The sequence below is a fragment of the Oxyura jamaicensis genome, chromosome 19, assembly GCF_011077185.1.
Source record: "Oxyura jamaicensis isolate SHBP4307 breed ruddy duck chromosome 19, BPBGC_Ojam_1.0, whole genome shotgun sequence".
Classification (NCBI taxonomy): Eukaryota; Metazoa; Chordata; class Aves; order Anseriformes; family Anatidae; genus Oxyura; species Oxyura jamaicensis.
The window spans coordinates 6,327,382-6,345,744 of NC_048911.1; the positions used below are offsets into that span (position 1 = coordinate 6,327,382).

The following is an 18,363-nucleotide window of genomic DNA, read 5'->3' on the forward strand; positions in this document are numbered from 1 at the left end:
ACCACATCATGGGGCACCAGGACCACATCATGGGGCACCAGGACCACGTTACGGGGCACTAGGACCACGTTACGGGGCACCAGGACCACGTTACGGGGCACCAGGACCACGTTACGGGGCACCAGGACCACATCATGGGGCACCAGGACCACGTCATGGGGCACCAGGACCACGTTATGGGGCACCAGGACCACATCATGGGGCACCAGGACCACGTCATGGGGCACCAGGACCACGTTACGGGGCACCAGGACCACATCATGGGGCACCAGGACCACGTTACGGGGCACCAGGACCACGTTACTGGGCACCAGGACCATGTTATGGGGCACCAGGACCACATTACGGGGCACCAGGACCACATCATGGGGCACCAGGACCGCGTTACGGGGCACCAGGACCACGTGACGGGGCACCAGGACCACATCATGGGGCACCAGGACCACGTTACGGGGCACCAGACCAGGCTCCATGCTGGGGCTGCTGGGGAAGGAAAGCAGTCCCTGTGTAGGGAGCTGGGAAAGGGACCGTCCCCAGCAGAACCCTCCTCATGGCCAGCAGTGCTTGCTTGCTTGGGGCACGTGTGCTATTTTAACCCCTCCAAACAGAGCCTTGAAAATCCTTTTTCATGCACAGACTCCCTGGACTGAAGTGCTTCCCTGAACAGGGAGGGCTTTCAGCTGTACTGGGTCCCCGTGCTCCCCGGGCAGCGCTGTGAGCAGGGGCAGGGCGGAGAGAGAAGCGAAAGAGAAATTCGCACCTCCCGGGTCCCCGGGTGACAAAGGTCCCCAGATTCTCACAGTCATTTCAGGAAAACGCCAAGAAGAAGTGGCACAGGGGAACGCGCGCTGCCCCCGCCACGCGCAGCCTCCCCGCGGAACCCGGTCCCCGCAGCTCCACTTCTCCTCCTAGCGCGGCGCCTGCCCCGCTCAGCACCGCTGGTGCTGCTGCGCTTCTGCCTCCGAGCAGGAAACGGTGGAGAGCCGCTCTCATCCTCCGAGGGCGTGCAAAACAAATGCCATTGTGCCTCCTCCATCCCCCCACCAGGCTGAGGCACGTTAGCCGAAGGCAGCCCCCGGGTCCCTTCTGGCCAGGTGGTGGCAGGGAGCAGACCCCAAACCCCACATCAACAAGGGAACTGATTTCATTATTCTAAAAACAAACAGCCCAAGGAAAGTTCAGGCTCGAATGGGCTCCTAGAGCAAAGAAAGGAAAATAGAGAGCGGGGCAGTGGGGAATGCTTCATATTCCTAAAAGCCTTTTGTACGTTAACACATGGTGTCTGCTTCTCTCTAGTCACCTATTTATCACTCTCCTCTTTAGAGAAGGAAAAAAGTCCTGGCTGCCTTCCTAAGGCAGAGTTTTGTGGCCGGGGGGAGGGGGAGGGTGCTTTAAGCATGATGCAAACCATTTGGAGTGCACCGAGAGCACTGCCAACACAAGCTGCACTATTTAAACAAGTGAGGAAATGATCGTATATACAACATGCCAGCGAGCACACACACACCAGAGGAAGTCGAGAGGGGTTTTCATGACACAGAGCTGGATGTCAGCGGCTGAAAGGTCGATATTTTCCCTTAACACCCTTCTCAATGACTTAATCGTGTTCCGTTTGCACAGAAAACTTCCCAAGAATAAAAGTCTGGAGGAATCGAGGGGGGATGTTTGGCCTACTGCTGACCTTGTCCGAGGTCCTCTCCACGTAGCAGGGCTCCTGGGGGGCGACCAGCAGGGGAACGAAGCCCGAGAGCAGCCGATCCTCTTCCAGGCTGAGCAGGGCAAGGTCGTCATCTGGGTCCTTGTACAGGGGCACCTCCGACTGATTCACCGTGGTCAGTACGTTGCAGAAGTCAGCCAGCGTCGCCCACACATCTACTGAGACCCTGGGAGAACGAGGAGAGACGTGAGCAATTCGGGGCTGGAATGCGTTGGGAGTTGCCTGCAACGCTGCAGCGAATACCAGAGAGGTGAGATGAGGCAACGCACGCCACCCCGCGCCCCGCGCCGCTGCCGACGTGCCCCGCGGGGAGGGCTCCGGACACAGCTGCACTGGCACCGAACCCGGGAGGGCTTTTAACCCTCGCCGCCAGCCAGCCAGCGCCGACCCCGAGCCTTCCAGCTCCCCGGATGGGGAATGGCACCAGGCAGGATCCGGCCCCGACCCGCCGCCCTGCCCGGCTCTGCCCGCTGCGGGGCCAGCGCGCACACCCGCAGGGAGCCCCTGGCGGCCCCGGTAGGAACCCGGCTCGTTCCAGATGGGAGAAATGCTGCTTGTTGCTCAATCTCCAAGCGTGCTGGGAAGACAGGACCTGTTTCCTGTGCTGCTGCAGGGGCGAAGGCAGCGCCCAGGGGGCTGCAGCCCAGCCCAGGCACCCTCCCCTTCGCCCAGCTCTCTCTACCTGCTGCCAACACGTGCTGCAGCCACGTGCTGAGGCAGAGACATTTTTAGCTGAACCTCGGTCTTGTGAGGTTAGCTCCCGTTTTGCTTCTGGCCACGGCTTCAGCACTGGCGAGTGACCTGCACTGCCGCCCCCAGCGCCTCACCGGCCTCAGTGGCACCCACGTGCAGGGAGTGGGGCACCAGCACGAGGCCACGGGCAGCCCTGGAGCGCTCTGTGCACGTCCCCAGGGCACGTCCCCAGGTCTGGGCACGTCCCCATGGCACAGCCCTGTGTCAGGGCACGTCTCCATCACACATCCCCGTGTCTGGGCACATCCCCATGGCACATCCCCAGGTCTGGGCACATCCCTGTCACACATCCCCATGCCTGTGCACGTCCCCATCACACGTCCCCATGACACAGATGACGAGCACATCCCAGGCTGGCCCAGAGCACAAAGAAATCAAGCAACAACCACTGGGCACCGCATCCAGCCGGGCTGCCTCGTCCCACACCGCTCACTCCTACTTCTAAAACCACTTACATAGTGGGTTTTTTTAGCCTCTAAACTGGGGAAAAAAAAGCAGGGAAGAGAGGAAACCGGGGCTGAGCTGCTCCCGGTGTCCGCGAGGAGCTGCCCCTTCGCCCCACGGCTCTGCAGCACCGCGGAGCAGCCAGCAGCACCCGGGGGTGCAGCAGTGACCAGGGCGGCCCGAGGCAGCCGCGGGCTGGAGAGAGGCCCCCCTGCTCTTTGAACTGCTCCAGGTGGACAGAGTCTGCGCTCGGTTATTTACGGGAATCAGTGTACCAGGAAAGCGCACTGAAATGAAACATCTTGTTTTCAAGAGCGTCCTGGGAGCCAGGCAGAACGAGCGGCCATTAATCAAAGCCCGGCACGTAATCAGCACACATGTAACGCAGAGTCGCCCACGTCCCGAAGCCAGCCCCGGCCAGCACGCTGCAGAGGAGAAGAGGTCCTTCAAAGCCCTCTGCACACAGACACCGGGAGCTGGGTTCATTCACAAAGCTCCATCGCTTGGCTCAGCCAGGTCTGGCTGTCAGAAATGTTTAAATATGGAAAAAAATAAACAGTTGCAACACGTTTTTTTTTTTTTTTTCCCCCGTTTTTTTTTTTTTTTTTTTTTTTTGGAGGGATCTGTCCGAGGCCCTTTGTGATGTAATGGGAAACGCTGCGTTTGTGCTACCAGCTGGAAAATAAACAGAGCTGCGAGGGTTAAAAGGAACTGAACTTTCCACGACCCCTATCTGCAAAAGAAGAAAATAATAAGAGGAATGATCCACTGCCCCACAGCCCTGATAGTTTATCCTCCGGCCCGGGCTGCAGAGACAAGCACCGGATGCGATAGGGCTGCTCTGGGCCACCTCCAAGGCGAGCTCTGCCCAGGGGAGATGCGCAGGGGCAGGGAGGCTCAGCCGTCCCTCGGCGCCCTGCTGGCAGCGGGGCCGAGCTGCCTGAGCCCGGTCACATCGCGCCAAAGGGGCCCCGAAGGAGCCGCCGAGGCTTCGGGCAGCGCCGGGAGGGAGGGACGGGGAGGAAGGAACGCGCCGCGGAGCCGGAGACAGGCAGCGGTGCTGGGGATGCTCCCAGGTGGCTAAGAGAGCCAGGTGCACGGGGCCGGGGTGGATGAGAGAGGAAAGAAACGAGGTCGAGGAACGGGGCTGCAGGCAGGGATGGGGAGAACCGGCGAGGGAGGGAGGCTGAGGGCGGCAGCAGGATGCGGGGCAGAGCACGCAGAACCGGGCACACGCTTCAGGGCCAACGGTGGTGGTGGGGTGAAGGAACAGCATGAGAAAGGCTCAGGGAGCCCTCTCCTGCCACGGGGCTCAGCACCGGCCACGTGAGCTGACTCTGCCAGCCCGCAGCCCCTTCGGGCAGCCCCAGCCCCCTGAGCGTGAGAGCGGTCCCCGTCACTTTATCCTCTTCATCCCCGGCTCCCCGCAGCCCCACGGTGCCTCGCCACATCTGTCACTTGCCCTGGACGCGTTAGGTTTCCACCCTGGGCTTCCTTCAGTCACACCGCAGGCTGCGTGCGCCGGCTCCCCGGGCAGCGAGTCCCCGCTGCAGGCAGCCCCGAGCAGCTCGGCAGCAGCGCCCAGGGGCCGGGCAGCACCCTGGCACGTGCAGCATCCCTCTCCGTGTTACCTCCAAGTCCTAGGAGAAAAGCAGAGCAGAAACGCCAACGCCTCCTGCGATGTTGGCTTGTTGGCGTTTCTGCTCTGCTTTTCTCCTAGGACTTGGAGGTAACACGGAGAGCGGGTCCGACAGTTTTCTACCTTCCCTTTTGGAGTGGTTTGCCCCCTGCAGCGCGCCTCCCGGCACCACCACGACCACCTCCTGGCTGCCACCCACCGGCGAGGGCTCCCGGCGGGTCTCCTGCTCCCGCTGCAGGTCACCCAGCCCCGGGCAGCCCGGCCAGGAGCCTTCTCCCCGCTGCCCCTTCCTTAGCACGCCGCAGCTGTGGCCAGGCGCTTCTGGCTTATGTCACCCCGCCGAGCCCCCGCAGGCCCAGCTGCCTGGAAGGGCTCCGTCTGCGCGGTGCCCCGGCCTCGGCGTCCCTCCGTGGAGGGAGGTGCCGAATTTCTGACACCGAGCCCAGGCACGCAGCTCCCAGGTACACGGCCGGGGCTCCCAGAGCTTTTAACCGAGGAAGCGCGAAGGGGGTGAGCGCGAGGTCTTTCCTCCGAACGGGGGGTTCGCTCACTTCCCCGCGGACACGTTTCCATTTGCTTATCCCACCAGGACAGGAAAAAAAAATAAGAGTTAATTTCTTTTTTATTGCCTCAGGATTCCAGGTTTAATGTAGCTGTCAGTGCGAGCGCAGCCCAGCTGCAGGCCGACAGGACGCAGCCCGAGGACGAGGGGAGCGGCGCAAGTGCGCGGCCGAGCGCAGGGGACGCAGGGTGGCCGAGCCAGCTCGGGGAACGGCTCCCACTTGGGATAACGGGGGGGGGGCGTTCGGGGCCGTGGGGCACGCACGGAGGTGGGGAGGAGCAGAGGGCAGCGGGGAGACGCACACGGGGGGCACGGAGCGAGCCCGGATCCCCGGCGGCCGGGGCTGGCAGCCCGCGCTCGAGCCACCATCTTCGCTGGGGGAGCGGGCCGCCTGGTGATTAATATCAAGTACAATGACCCCATGTTACGAGCCTGCGGGGGCCTGTGGAGGTGGCCATTTCCTGTGTAATACCAGCTTGTTTAAACACTAACATTCAAAACTCCACAGCTGCAGAACAAACCCGGAAAAGAGCGGAGCGAAAGAAGCCCTGCATTGTGTTCCCGAGCCGCCAAGAGCCACGCTGCCGCGCAGATGGCAAACGACTTGGGCTGGCGTGCTCCCGGCGCTCCGCGAGGAGCCGGCCCCAGCGCCGCGCACGGGGCTCCGCGTCCCGCTCCCAGGTTTCCTCTTTCCCCCCCCCCCCCCCAGGCCAAGCCAAGGGGAAGCCAGAGGAAAAGCAGCTCCGCTGGAAAGGACAAAAGGGGTTCGGGGTGGGAGCTCGTCCCCAAAGCGGTCACCAGCCGCGCCCCGCACTTGGATGCAGGGACAGCTTTTGTGGGTGCAGAGGGGACAGGGTCTGAGCCCCTCTGCCCCGCGGTGCCAATGATTTCGCCCCTCTCTGCCCTACACGCGGTCCCTCCGGTCACTCGGGTGCCCCACAAAGCCATCCCTCCCCCAGGACGCTGCCCGCGGAGCCGCAGGGACACTCTCCTCGCCCAAAGGCACGCCGCCTCCTCCCAGCCAGCCTGTGCTTTAAAGCAGAGCCCTTCTCCGAGGAGCCTTTTGGCTCCTGCTTCACTCGACTTCACCTTCATTCTCGGCCAGGTTTACACTACCGAGACACCTCCGGATCCTTGCTTTGATGTCTTGATAGGGAAACTCTGGTGGCCAGCATTACTAACAAGGCTCAAGTCTGCGAAAGGGATTTTCCATTTCGTCTCCCGCAAACTCCAGCAAGGTCTTGGCACCCCCGCCTCCGGCTCCGTCCATCTCCCCCAGCGGGAGCTGCCATCTCGGTGACACTTCTGCACAAGACCGATGCGATGAGAGAGATCTGGCAGATCTCTCCGGGAAGGTAAGCTCTAGAATGTGCTCAGAGCTTTTGGATTTCATTTCATACTCGGTTTAAGTTAACCATTTTTAAACGCTTGCAGACAGGCTCCGCAGACCGAGAGGCCCTTTGCTCCAGCGCGGAAGGAGCGCGAATTCTCCGGGCTTGGGCCCGTGGCAGGCTATCTGCTGAGCCCTTGGCTTCCCCATCGATTCTTGCGTTTCGTTTAGCTCCGACAGACTCACTGCAGCAACAAAACAGAGCAGGGAGAAGCTTTGCTCTTCGGTGCCCAGCCTTTGCCTGTCTCAGCTCCTCAGCCACGTGTCTCAGGAGAAGAGGGATTCGCCGGAGCCTCCTTGGAGGCTCACTTTGCACCCCCCGGCTGCTGCTCACCCCTGTGCCTTAGGAAACGCGCTGCTCCCTGCTCCTCGGGACCCCTTTATTTCACCTCCCATCCCTGCGCGGGGCCAGCCGGTCTGCAGGATGCACCCTGATGCAGCGCTGCATCGACGGCGCCTGCTCGGACCTCGGTGCGATGCTTGCTGTGAAAGGTGCTCAAAGCTTTTTAAGAGAGCTGCGTGCAGCCAGAGGAGCTGGGAGACCCGCAAGCAGCCTGCTCCAGACACACAACCCCAAAACACGGGGCTCTGCTGCTCCGAGGCAGAGATGCCCTCGCTCGGGTGTAGCTCCTGATCCAGAAAACCCAGAGGAAAGGGGACCACGGAGAAAAACAGAGGAAAAAGGACGACGGAGAGCCCGCTGAGCCTCTCCTCTCCAAAGAGGCAGAGGAGGAAGGAAGCACTCTGCCTCCAAACACACTCAGTAGCCCAAGACCTCTCCGTGGCCTCGCAGCCTAAACCCATTTCCCAAGGCATCCCCTGAGCCCCAGCCGTTATCCGGGTGGGGCCGAGAGCTGGATCCACGTGCCGGGGCAGGGAGAGCGGTTTGGGGAGAGGTGCAGCTTCTCCCAGCTCGGCGCCGGGCTCACTCCCACCTCGCTGCCAAGACAAGAACCCCAAGACAAAGCCTCCCCGAGCACCCTCTCCTGCTCGCAGAGCCCACTCCCACGTGGCTCAGCCCCGCGTTCAGCGGCGCTCACCCCTCGCACCTTCCCCTCCGCCTCTGTCCAAGGGGGGAAAGCAGCGAGTGGAGGAATTTGGTGTGCTGCTCTTTTTTTTTTTTTTTTTTTTTTTATATTGTAAGGACTCAAATCCAGCAGTGTGATAAATGCATCCGAGCTACAATTAGGAAGATATATAGCATCAGAATGCGAAGGTCTGGGCAGCGTGGTGAAACGCGGGCTCTCCAGAGCCCCAGCTATGTTTCCCATTATGTAACCCTGGTCATGGGCAGACAGCCAGACTCCAAATGAAAAAGAGACTCTGGCTTGGCACCGTTTCTATTTTCCTATCCTCATTCGGGGTCAGCGCAGTGTCATACAGCTGCAGAGAAAGCTCCGGGGATTAAACCTGGGAAAGACTCCAAGACCAGGACCCGGGTTCAAGTACCAGCTGAAAGCAATAAACCAACTGCCACAGCTGGGCTGAGTTTAGGCGTTCTCAAAGTCCCCCGGCTCTCCGGCTTACCGAGAACCGGCAATCACGAACGTGGCGAGCGCAGCACGAGCGGAGGCCTCGGGACGCTGAGCCCCAGCAGCCCAGGCCCTGGGCTCTGGCGGAGGTTTGACAAGCTGCCCCGCTGGCCCCGAGCCCAGGCCGTCATTCTGGCAGCGCCGCTGGCCCCGGACGAGCTGCGCTTTGATGCGAGTTCTGGGCCAGGCCTTTTGCTCCTGGTGGGCTGCCAGGTGGGTACGGGGCCTGTTTTTTCCAGAAGCTTTAGCACATTCGTGGCATCCTCGCCGGGTGCTTCTGTGCTGAAGTGGCGTGTGTTGGGTTTTTTTAACTGTCCCTTTTCTGTGCCCACGTCGCCCCGAGGGGCACCGAAAGCTGTGGCAGCAGAGCTCTGGGAGGTTTCAGTGCCTCCCACCAGCGTCTGCGTTACCCCGGTGCAGGAACGGAGCCCACCACGGGGACCTGGGTGCCACGGTCCCCTCCCGGGAGGCACGGAGCACGTGTACAGCAACACAGGTCCCTTCCTCACAGCTCTGCAGCTTGGCTTCTGTGCTTGCTCACCCTGCCCACAAGCCTTGGCTTCCTCCAGCAGGCCTGCTGCTCTGCCCCGTTTTACTTCTGAACTTTAAGGAGCTGTTCCTACCTCAGCCCTCCAGCTCGGTGACTCCACCTGGTTACTGAGCAGCCCCAAGGCAGACAGCAGGCGTGTGCCAAGAGAGACCTGAAACACCAACCGAGCGCCCCCCGACCCCTTTCCTACCTCCAGGAAAGCCCAGCAAGCCCCAGGCCGTGCCCAGGAGCTGGTTCCCTGCTGCTCCCCGCTACCTGTGCCTCCAGGGAAGCTCAGCTACTGCTGTCCTGCTGTCCCAGACCCCCAGCACCTGGGAACACAACGCTGGGCCAGCACAAAAAGCTTGGGTGAAAGAGCAGCCGGTCTCCTCGCTGCTGGTAACCCATAGGGCCAGGGTGCAAGGAGCTGGGAGCCAACCCCTGGAAGCCTGCCCGTGTCCTAAAAGGGACCAGAGGGGCTGCTCAGCCACCCTACACTCAAGATGTGGAAGCAGCTGGGCCTCCACGACCACACAAAGACCCTGGGCAAGCCAGGACCTTGCAGAGGAGAGCCCCCAGCCCATACCCGCCGCTCCCCACGTCGACGCACCGCGGGGCAGGCTGTGCCCGAAGCCTCCTCCCGCCTCGACGGGCGAGCAGGAGCCTGCACCTGCTCCGGCAGCCCGGGGGGACGCGGCCCCGTGCCCCACCGCCGCGGCCCTCGCCCGCAGCAGGGGGAGGCAGCTGGTCCCTGGAAGACGCCGAGCGCTGGCTGCGCGAGCCCGATCAGAAATTCCATCTCGAGGCTGCCCGTCGCCAAGGGCTCGGCGGCTCCCTTGCGCAGGCAGCGCGAGGGGAAGGGGGGGATTGGTGCCGAGAGGCGCACGTGACAGATCCCAGTTTGAGTTCCTGCCCAAAGATGGGCAGCAGTTCACATGAGCAGGCAGCGGTCCCACACCGAGCAGCCGACAAACAGAAAACAGACTCCATCTCCACCAAATGAGGCCCAGAACTTCCTGTGTGAGATTTCCATTTCCTCAGCCAAATGAAAAAGAACTGGAGTAGAGGCAATAAACTCGGAGAGCAGGACTGGACCTGACGCACGGAGCGGGGACCCATTAATGGTTAAGCCACTTTGCTGGATTACTCTTAATGCGCCTTCCCATCACCCCGGGTTCTGGCTCCTTTGGATTAACAATAAGACGTGATTTCAGGCTCTGGATCCGGAGTACCGGAGGCAGATGGAAAATCCTGCGGGAAAGCAGCTACGGAGCATGCTCGGACACAGTTTCGCATACTCCATACTTGGCCCCTTCGCTCGGTTTTCTGTCCAAAAATATGCAAATTGCCTAGTCCGCATTATGGACTAATGGGCTGGAATCGGCCAGTTTAGAAAATTAACTCTTTTTTGCGTTGGGGGGGGGGGGCAGAGCCGAGCTGTTTCCGAAGCAGAAGGGAGGTGAGTTTTGGAGCTCTGGGACAGGTAAGCTGCTCCAGCCCAGCCTCACCAAGGTTTGCCTGTTTCAGCCAGGAAAAAGGCAGTAAAAGGCTCGTGCTGCAAACGGCCTCCCCTCTTCCCACAGGGGACGGGCTAGCAGGGCGCCTCGCGGGGACGTGTCCCGACCAGAGCACGCAGCCGAAGCGCTAGGTAAAAATCTCGGTCATCTCCTCGCACCCAGAAGCGAAGAACACCTGCCAGACCCCCCTCACTGCCACCTTGCCCCCCCAGCACTCTCAGCATCCAGAGCTGGATGCCTGTCCTCACCGAGGGAGTCACCGTGTCACCAAGGGTGACAAGTCCCCTCCGAGCATCCCAGCACAACGAGCCTCTCCTGGGGGGGAGCTGCGCTCGTGTCGGTGTCGCATCCAGGAGAGAGCATGAGCGAGGGGAAAAGGGGGCACAAGGAGCCCAGGGGGGGGGGGTAAGCAGACACCACAAGACAGAGCAGGGGATGCACGTACTGTTTGGGGAGCTCCAGAGAGGTCGGAGGAGGATTCCAGGTGTCCGGGTGGCCAAGCATCCAGTCCGACCAGACCTTCACGCTGGGGAGCAGCTCCTTCAGGTCCTGGGGCAGGGCAGAGACCTTGATGTCATCCTCCTCATCCTCCTGCTCCACCTCCTGTGGCTGAACTGCAAAGACAAGATGTGAGTGCTTGAGGCAGCTTGCTGCAGCCAGGAGCCTGGCTCCGGCAGCCTCTCCGTCACAGATAAGAACAGGGAATGAACACCACATCCCCACATCCCAGCCCCGAAGGTGCAAGGGAACAGCAAGTGCAAAGGCAGAGCTGTTCTCCCTGCCCGGCCTGGCCTAGGGGCGAGCTGGGATGCCTGCAGTCTCTTTCACTGAAGGCAGGGGGGTGTCAGTGTGATGGTCACACAGGTGTGGGATCTCCTCAGATCCCCGTTTGGGGCGTTTCCCTAGAGCTGGCAGAAAGCACGCCCCGTGTCTGTCCCTTTCTTCCAAAGGTTTCTGCCTGCACGCACGATGCGTCTTCCTGCCAGGTAATCCAGCCCCAGCCAGGGCAGAGCTTGGGATGCCGGGGGAGAAACCCAGGGCCCCAGCAGCAGACAGGAAGGAGCTTAAAAAAAAAACAAACAAACAGGGAATAAGGTCCTAAATCCCACCAGGCTGCCTGAGGGGCAGCGTGCGGAGCCCGGCCGGTAGCCCCTTACCTTGCGCCCACTCCCGCAGCAGGTGGGTGCAGCGCCTCACCAGGAGGGCGAACATGGAGAGCCCCAGGGCCGTGGCCTGTTCCTGGATGACGGAGCGGCAGTCCTCGGAGAGGCACTCTGCGGGACAGAGAGAGAGAGCTCAGACACCCCTCCTTGCTTCACCTGCGCAGCCACGCGGTAAATCCTCAGCTCGCACCTCCCTTGGTCCCGACTGCTCCACGTGCAGGGGGAAAAAAATGCGGTTATTGGGGCAGCTCTGGCCAAGGGGCTCGGGTCGCCCTGCCCGCATCGTGCCCCGAGGTGCCGAGGGCTACCAGCACGGAAGCTGCTGCTGGGAGCCGAGGCCTTCCCCTGAAGCAGGGGGATATGGTTAAGTGTTAAAAGGCTAATTAGCTGCCTGTTTGATCTCCGTCCCTGCTGGAGCTGTAACCTCAGCAGCTGAGGAGGGGGCTCCTCCCATCAGTTCAGCAGTCACACAACAGCTTGTCAAGAGAGCTTAATTGAAGCTGTTACTCAAGTAGATGCCACACGACCACAGCTCCTCCGAACAGAGCCGCCTCGGAGCGAGAGCAAATCCCCTCGGCACATCTACACCCAGCCAGAAACCACTTCTGAGGCCGCTGCGAGCGGCGGGGCGCTGGCTCAAGGGAGCTGCCTGGAGCTGGGCGTGGGTCGCATTTAGCGAGGCCCGGAGCACCGCCGGCGTGCCAGGCTGCCCACGCCAGGCCAGAAGGGAGCTGTTGAGCCTCGCGGGCAGCCCCTGCCCTCCGAATCCTCTCTGCCCCCGCTTCGCATCCTCTCCTGAGACATGGGGGAGCTGCTGGGGCGCGCTGCGGGGAGGAGCGGAGCTGCGGTGCTGGGGGACGGGAGGCACCCGTGCTGCTCGAGGGTCTGCTGCCGGCCCCTGCTGCTGCTCGGCGCGGGCTGCAGCACCTTGCTGGCTCACGTGTCACCTGCTGCCAGCTCGTATGTCACCCGCTGCCGGCCCCGTCACCCGCTGCCGAGCAGGGTTCCCAGCTCTCACCCTGCAGGCACGGCCGTTACAAGCCAAGGGAGCTTTTCAAGGCTTTCATTTTCACACAGCAAATGCAAACGTGTAGGGATCGACCGCAAAGCGGTGCCCGTGCGAGCAAAGTCCCAGAGCTGGGATGGGGACAAAGCCCCTGGCACAGCCCGGCTCCCAGGCACCGCCGAGATGAGCAGCGGCGGCACACAGGCAGCAGGGTTCAGGACTCTGAGAGAAGGGCAGGAGGATTAAAGCACGGCACCGACCCCGTTCCAGCTGGCGCTAGCAAAACGCCTGAGGCCCGGAGAACAAACACGGGGTGTTAAGTGTAAATTATTGCAGAGCAATGGGGTGGGGAGGGTTAAAAACCACTAGAAAAAATAAAAGACTAAAAAAGCACCTAGAAAACCCAGGTAGAAACGGGAGGATCAGCTGCGGACTTCGTTTGGCCGGCTCTCGGAGCAGGCAGCGAGCTCAGCACCTGGCAGGGAGACCACCAAGGGTGGCACCGGGAGCCCAACGAGGGGGCTCTGCTCCTGGGGCCGGGGCTGAGCCGGTGCCGCAGAGCGCCGGTAGGAAGTGCCGTGCCGCAGGGCTGTCAGCTTTTGGAGGAAACATAAAACTGGAGATGTGACCACTCTGGGACAGTAAATCTCTTTCATGAAGCCTTTCCCACAATTAAGAGTGTTAGTCCCAGCGCTCTGGCCTCGGTCCAGCTCAAGAAATTACAGTTGTCTTCCCCGCGCTGCCTCCTCCCGTCGCGGTGATGCCGGACTCTCTGCTTCTTCGCCAGGCACGGGGCAAGACCAGGGCCGCCACGCTGCCACCTGAGTGCCACCGGGTCCCCAGGGCATGGCGTGGGTGCAGTGCTGCCGGGAAAGCCCCGGGCATTTCGGCAGGCTTTGGGAGGGCAGCGCCGCGGGGACTGCGGGCGCCGTGCTCCGGGTGACTCGCCGTGCCCCCCCCCCAAAGTGCCCTCCAGCTCAGCCACCTCGTCATCCCGTCCTTAAATCAAACAGCTCTGCTGCTCCTGGATGGTCCCCCCCTGGGCAGGCTCATTTCACGGCGGCTCGTGCAGCCCAGGAGCCTCCACGAGTCCTCGCAGGGCAGGGAAAGGCCCAGGTGAGGGCACGGCGGGCGCTGCTCACCCCCTCCATCCGTGCACCAGCGCTGCAGCTCCCAGCCCTGCCAGCAAAGGCTCCGAAGAGCTTAATTCTAGGACAAAAGAGGAGAGCCCCATAAATCAGGAGACACTTTCTGTGCCTTTTCACCACTTGTCTCGGCGGGCAGGGAGCCGCGGCGCGCGCTGAGCCGCGAGCTGGGAGCGAGGGCTCCCGACTGTGCGACAAGGGGGCTGGGGGGGGGGGGGGCAGACCCCGAGCACCCCCAGCTGCTCGTGCAACAGAAATGAGGGGACGGGCGGAGGGCAGAGCACTCATGAAACTGTCTTTTTTTTGCTGAAGGGGGTGTGGGAGCGACGGCTCTGTGCTTTGGAGCCCACGAAGCATCGTTACCTCCGAGCTGGTCTGTGCTGCTCGTGAAGCACGCTGCATTAAGACGTGAACTTGAGGAAATCAGACGTTCTCAGAGGCTTTTGTGGCGCTGAGGTGCTGTCCCTGCAGCCCAACAGCACCGGCACACCCCAGGGACACCGGCTGCCAGAGAGCCAAGCACGGGCACAGAGATCCTGACTGCTCCGGGCAGGGCACGGCCTGTGGCTGCCGGATCTGCTTCCCCAGTTGCCCCAGGATGGTGGCAATGAGGCCCCGCCGTGCCACCAGCACCCCCGGCAGCAACCCCGTGCAGGCAATCCCCGAGCACAGCGCCAGGAGTCTCAGCAGGGGCCAATTCCCCCTTCCCCTTCCCCCCTGCCACCAGGCAAACGCTCCCGGCTCCCGTTCGGCACCGAACGGCCCCTGCCACCGGGTCAGACCGAGATTAGAAAGCAAAACACGGCCCAGCAGGGAGCTGAGCTCCCAGACCCCACCTCCCGGGAGCTTTCCCGAGCTGGACCCGGCTCTCCATCACCTGCAGCGCTACGCCCGCCGCGCCAGCAAAACCCTGAGGCAGGAGCAAGGCACGGGGAGCAGGCAGCGTTTTAGAGCAGGACCGCCACTGAACGCCTGGCAGCCCGAGGCAGCAGCCCGGGACATCCTCGTTATCCCCCACTTCCCAGGCTGAATTTATGAAGATCTCTTACTGCACCAGAAAAATAAGCGAGAACCCTGCCCCCTGCCGCAAATCCACCACGGACGGGAGGGCTCCAGGTGCTGGACGGGGCAGGGAGGGTTTTTCTAGCAGCCTGCCCGCCACCAGCCACGCTAAGACCCTTTCCTCCACGTGGCTCAAACTCTACCCGTGGCAGCTGAAGTTTCCATGCTGGGTGCCTGGCTCAGCCTGGTCGGGAGATCTTGAGCCCAAACAGTTGGGCTACGTGTGAGAACGAGGCTAGGAAACGAGATAGTGCCTTACCCCCGACAGAAAAAATCCCACTTACAACTTTGCCTTGAGCTCATCGAGCAACTGCAAATCCTGGAACGGGGCTCTGCGATTTTGCTGCAGGATAACCTTTTTAGCAGAGAGTTTTCCTGTCCTACTAGAAATCTGTCCACGCTTGGCCGGGCTATAAACATCTGAAACACAGCGCTTTTTCCATATTCAATAGGAATTAACTTCGGCGGCTAAAACCTTCTACGATTTCACCTCCCCGAGCACGCTCCATCTTCCTGCTTCTCTTACACCCAGCCGCCCCAACACCTGAGCTGCGGGACGTGCGGCAGAGCAGCCGCCCTGCTCCTGGCCAGCCCGGGGGGGACCTCCGAAAAAGCAGCAAGAGGCAGGAGAGGGGACAGGACCGAAAACCTGCGAGCTGACGAGCATCAGGCTGCAAGCACGGAGAGAAACCGACGGGGAGAAGGGACGGGCTGCTGTTTTCCGAAGCTCGCCAAAACACCCTGAGCTGCAGCAGAGCCCTCCTGTCCCTCTGCATGTAGGAAAGATGTGTTTTTTATCCTCCAGCTGCGTACCGGCCTGCACCAAGAGCGGTGTTTTGCTACCAGGAGGCAGCTTCCTCCGCAGGGAGCCCGCGGAGCAGAGCAGCTGAGGCAGCGCAGCCGCGGCAGCGCCCTCTGCGAGCGCCTACCTGGGCTCTTGGCTCTCGGCTGCGAGCTCTGCTCGGGCTCTGCCGGCAGCAGGATCCGACCCAGGCTCTCTGCAGCCATAAATCTACCTGCTTCTCGGGGGGGGGGGCGGGGGGCACGGCGGCGGGGAGAGAGACGGAGAAAGCGGGGATTTTTTTGTAACGGGGAGAAATTTTGCGTTTCTCTGAGAACATTATATTCATGGAAAACATAAACCAACTGTCGTCAAAGTCGGCCGAGCTCAGGAAATGGAGCGGCCGGGAGAAGGCTGCCATGTGGCCGGATGTTATGTATTTCTAATTAGTGCTATACATCTTTCAGCAGCGAGTGTCCTTTTGCTGGGAAACACAACGCGCTGCCCTTGTTATTGTAACTGTCAGAGAGTGCTTAAACAGATAATCTCCAGGAAAAGTGATAAACACATCCCCTCTCCCGCCAGGGTGTCCAAAACAGCAATGCCAAAGCTCTGTTAGGGCAACGCAGCCAGCCGCAGGAAATGGGGAGGGGAAAGGAGCAGGCGATGCCAGGGGCAGCCGCGGCTGAGGAAGGGGACTGGCAGGAGGAAGCTTCTCACAGCCCCCCGAGTGCCAGGTGCAGGAGGAAATCCTGCGAGGGACGGCCAGGGCAGAGCGAGCGCGCACCTCGTGGCCCCGGCTCGCAGGGGCGCTCGTGGGGACGGGGCAGGAGGGCTGGAGGCGAAGGCTCCCGGCTGCTCCGCTGCGGGTAGCGGCGGAGGAAAGCCCCGGCAGCCCCGGAGCTCCCAGGGAGGCAGCAGGGGCTGACACGCTCCCGTCTCCAACCCGGCTAGCAGAGAGCACGAGGAGCGCCGAATCCTTCGTGGCTACACCCAGCCCGGCCAACGAGCGCTAGCAGAGTCTCGAAGGAGAACAGATTTCTTTGATCGAGGCCACCGGATCCAGCCAGGGGTCGGGAGGACTCCAGCGAGACGCTTTCCACGCCGGCCTCCCCGTCGTGCCGAACCTGAGCTGCTGCTCGGGGCCGGGAAGCCTGGAGCAGCGCCGGGGGCAGCACAGGCGCGGCCGGCAGCAGGGACGAGCTCTGAACCCCCAGCTGAACCCACCTGTCCCGGCGACGCTCTCCAGGACCCCACGCGAAGGCAATCGAGCGAGCGACCGGGTCTCCAGACAGCGCCGAGGACGACCCAACGGGCTGGCCGGGGGGCCGCGGAAGGTGGAGGAGCCTGGCGAGCGCGGGGCCGCAGGGCGAGCCGTGCCCACAGCCCGCTGCGCCGTGTGTCAGCGGCTCGGCGGCACAGACGGCTGATTCACCAGCCGGCTGCTGCCCTGCGGGGAAGGAGAGAGGCCGGTCAGCGCCGAGCTGACCCCACCTGAAGGCGATTAGTTTGCTCTCTTATCGCTCAGCCACGCGGCAGAGTTTTCCCCGTGAGTCAGCCTCCGCCAGACGCGGCGCTGGCAGGGCTCCGGGGCTGCCCAGCGGGACGGGGCCGTCTGCAGGAAGCGGGCAAGGACAGCGGTGGAAGGGGAATACAGAAACCAGCAGAACCACGGGGAGGGATGCTCACGGCTGCAGGGCATTTCCCTGACGCCCCCTCGCCCAGGAGCCGTGAGTCACGGGCACTCCCAGCTCTCTGCTGGGAACCGCGAGTCACACGCGCACTCGTCTGCCCCCAGAAGAGCCTGGGAAGCCAGATGCACTCATCCAGCCCCGGCTAATGCCCCGCAGAGATCCTGGCAACGCTGGGCGGTTTTGGGAAGGTGCTCCCCAGCTCCGGATTCGTAGGTGGCAGCCGGGACAGCCAGCCCCAACCCTGAGGGCGCAGCACGCAGCCCAGCCGGACGCCTCCACCTGCACACAGAGGGCCGAAACCCTCCCGAAGCGACCTTCAGCCTGCAGTCACAACCTGCGAGCCCCCAAATCCATCTCCCCGCACCGACTTCTCCCCGCAGAGAGGCAGGAAGGCTCCGGGGGGGGGGGTCTCAGCCTCAGCACCCAGACCCGCACGGCACGGGGGTGCTCCCCCGGCAGCCGGAGCCGCCCAGGAGCCCGCGGCTCCCTGCGCTCCGTGCCGAAAGCCCAGCTCGGCCGGGGGGGGGAGGCCTACGGAGGTGAGGAATGCTGGGGGCCTGGGGAGGATGGAGCAGCTCTCCCTGTGGAAGCCATTAGATATTCAACACTTCATTTGTTTCCAGCCGGCCTGGGCTGTAGCGCTGGGCTCGAGGACGGGAGGCTCTTCTCTGACGTAACCAGGACGCAGCTGCAAAATTAAGGAATCCCTCATGACATCATAAAAAGGGTCGATGGTTTACAGGGGAAGGTATAAAAATTAATGACATGTTCCCAACCCGAAGCAGCGAGCCTGCCCGAGAGCCGCAGAGGAAACCGTGCTGCCCCTGGCACCGAGGGGCTGCCCCGGGCGGCGCGCTGCTGCCGGAGCCCCGACTGTCCCCGAGCCCCGGAGCCACGCTCGGGGCTGGAGCCCGGGGTGCGACAACCACCTCGGGACGTGCCTCCTGACCCCCGGAGAGCAGGGCTGCGGGCTCAGCAAGGGAATGGTTTTACAGGCAGGCTGTCTCGCGTGCGCAGGGCGGCTCAGGAGGCGCTGACGAAGAACGTTGGTTGGAAATGACTCAGGGAGGGGCGGTTGGTTGTTTCCACGGGGAAAGCAGGCACATGCGCCACGTGTGCGCCCCTAAAAACAACACGTTTCTGCAGCCCTGGAAGGCCGAGTGGCCCTGCAAGCCCGGGCAGCAGCACGTGCTCGCGCCCCTGCACAGCTCAGGCTAGGGCAGAGAGAGTGACATTAGCCTTGAGGACAAGCACAGCGCCATTTCCACTCGAAAAGGGAAAAGGATAGTGGTTTAAAATTAACTGCGGCCTTTTCCAGGAAATATCAGTGGAAAGAAGCAGCCATTTTTAGAACTGTTATTCTCAGAAATTTCCTGAAAAGACCCATCAGTCAAAACACCGACTGAAGCCGTTTCCACTTGCGCCGGGC

At 62.1% G+C, this 18,363-nt stretch overlaps 1 protein-coding gene across 1 annotated transcript in view; it reads right to left on the bottom strand.

Annotated features, from left to right (window-relative positions):
- The window catches only part of SMG6 (SMG6 nonsense mediated mRNA decay factor), a 104,912-nt gene that overhangs the window by 42,978 nt on the left and 43,571 nt on the right, over positions 1-18,363 (bottom strand). Inside the window, 3 exon segments of the mRNA XM_035342863.1 lie at positions 1,682-1,883; positions 10,529-10,697; positions 11,241-11,357. Of these exon segments, the coding sequence (XP_035198754.1) occupies positions 1,682-1,883; positions 10,529-10,697; positions 11,241-11,357 (488 nt within the window).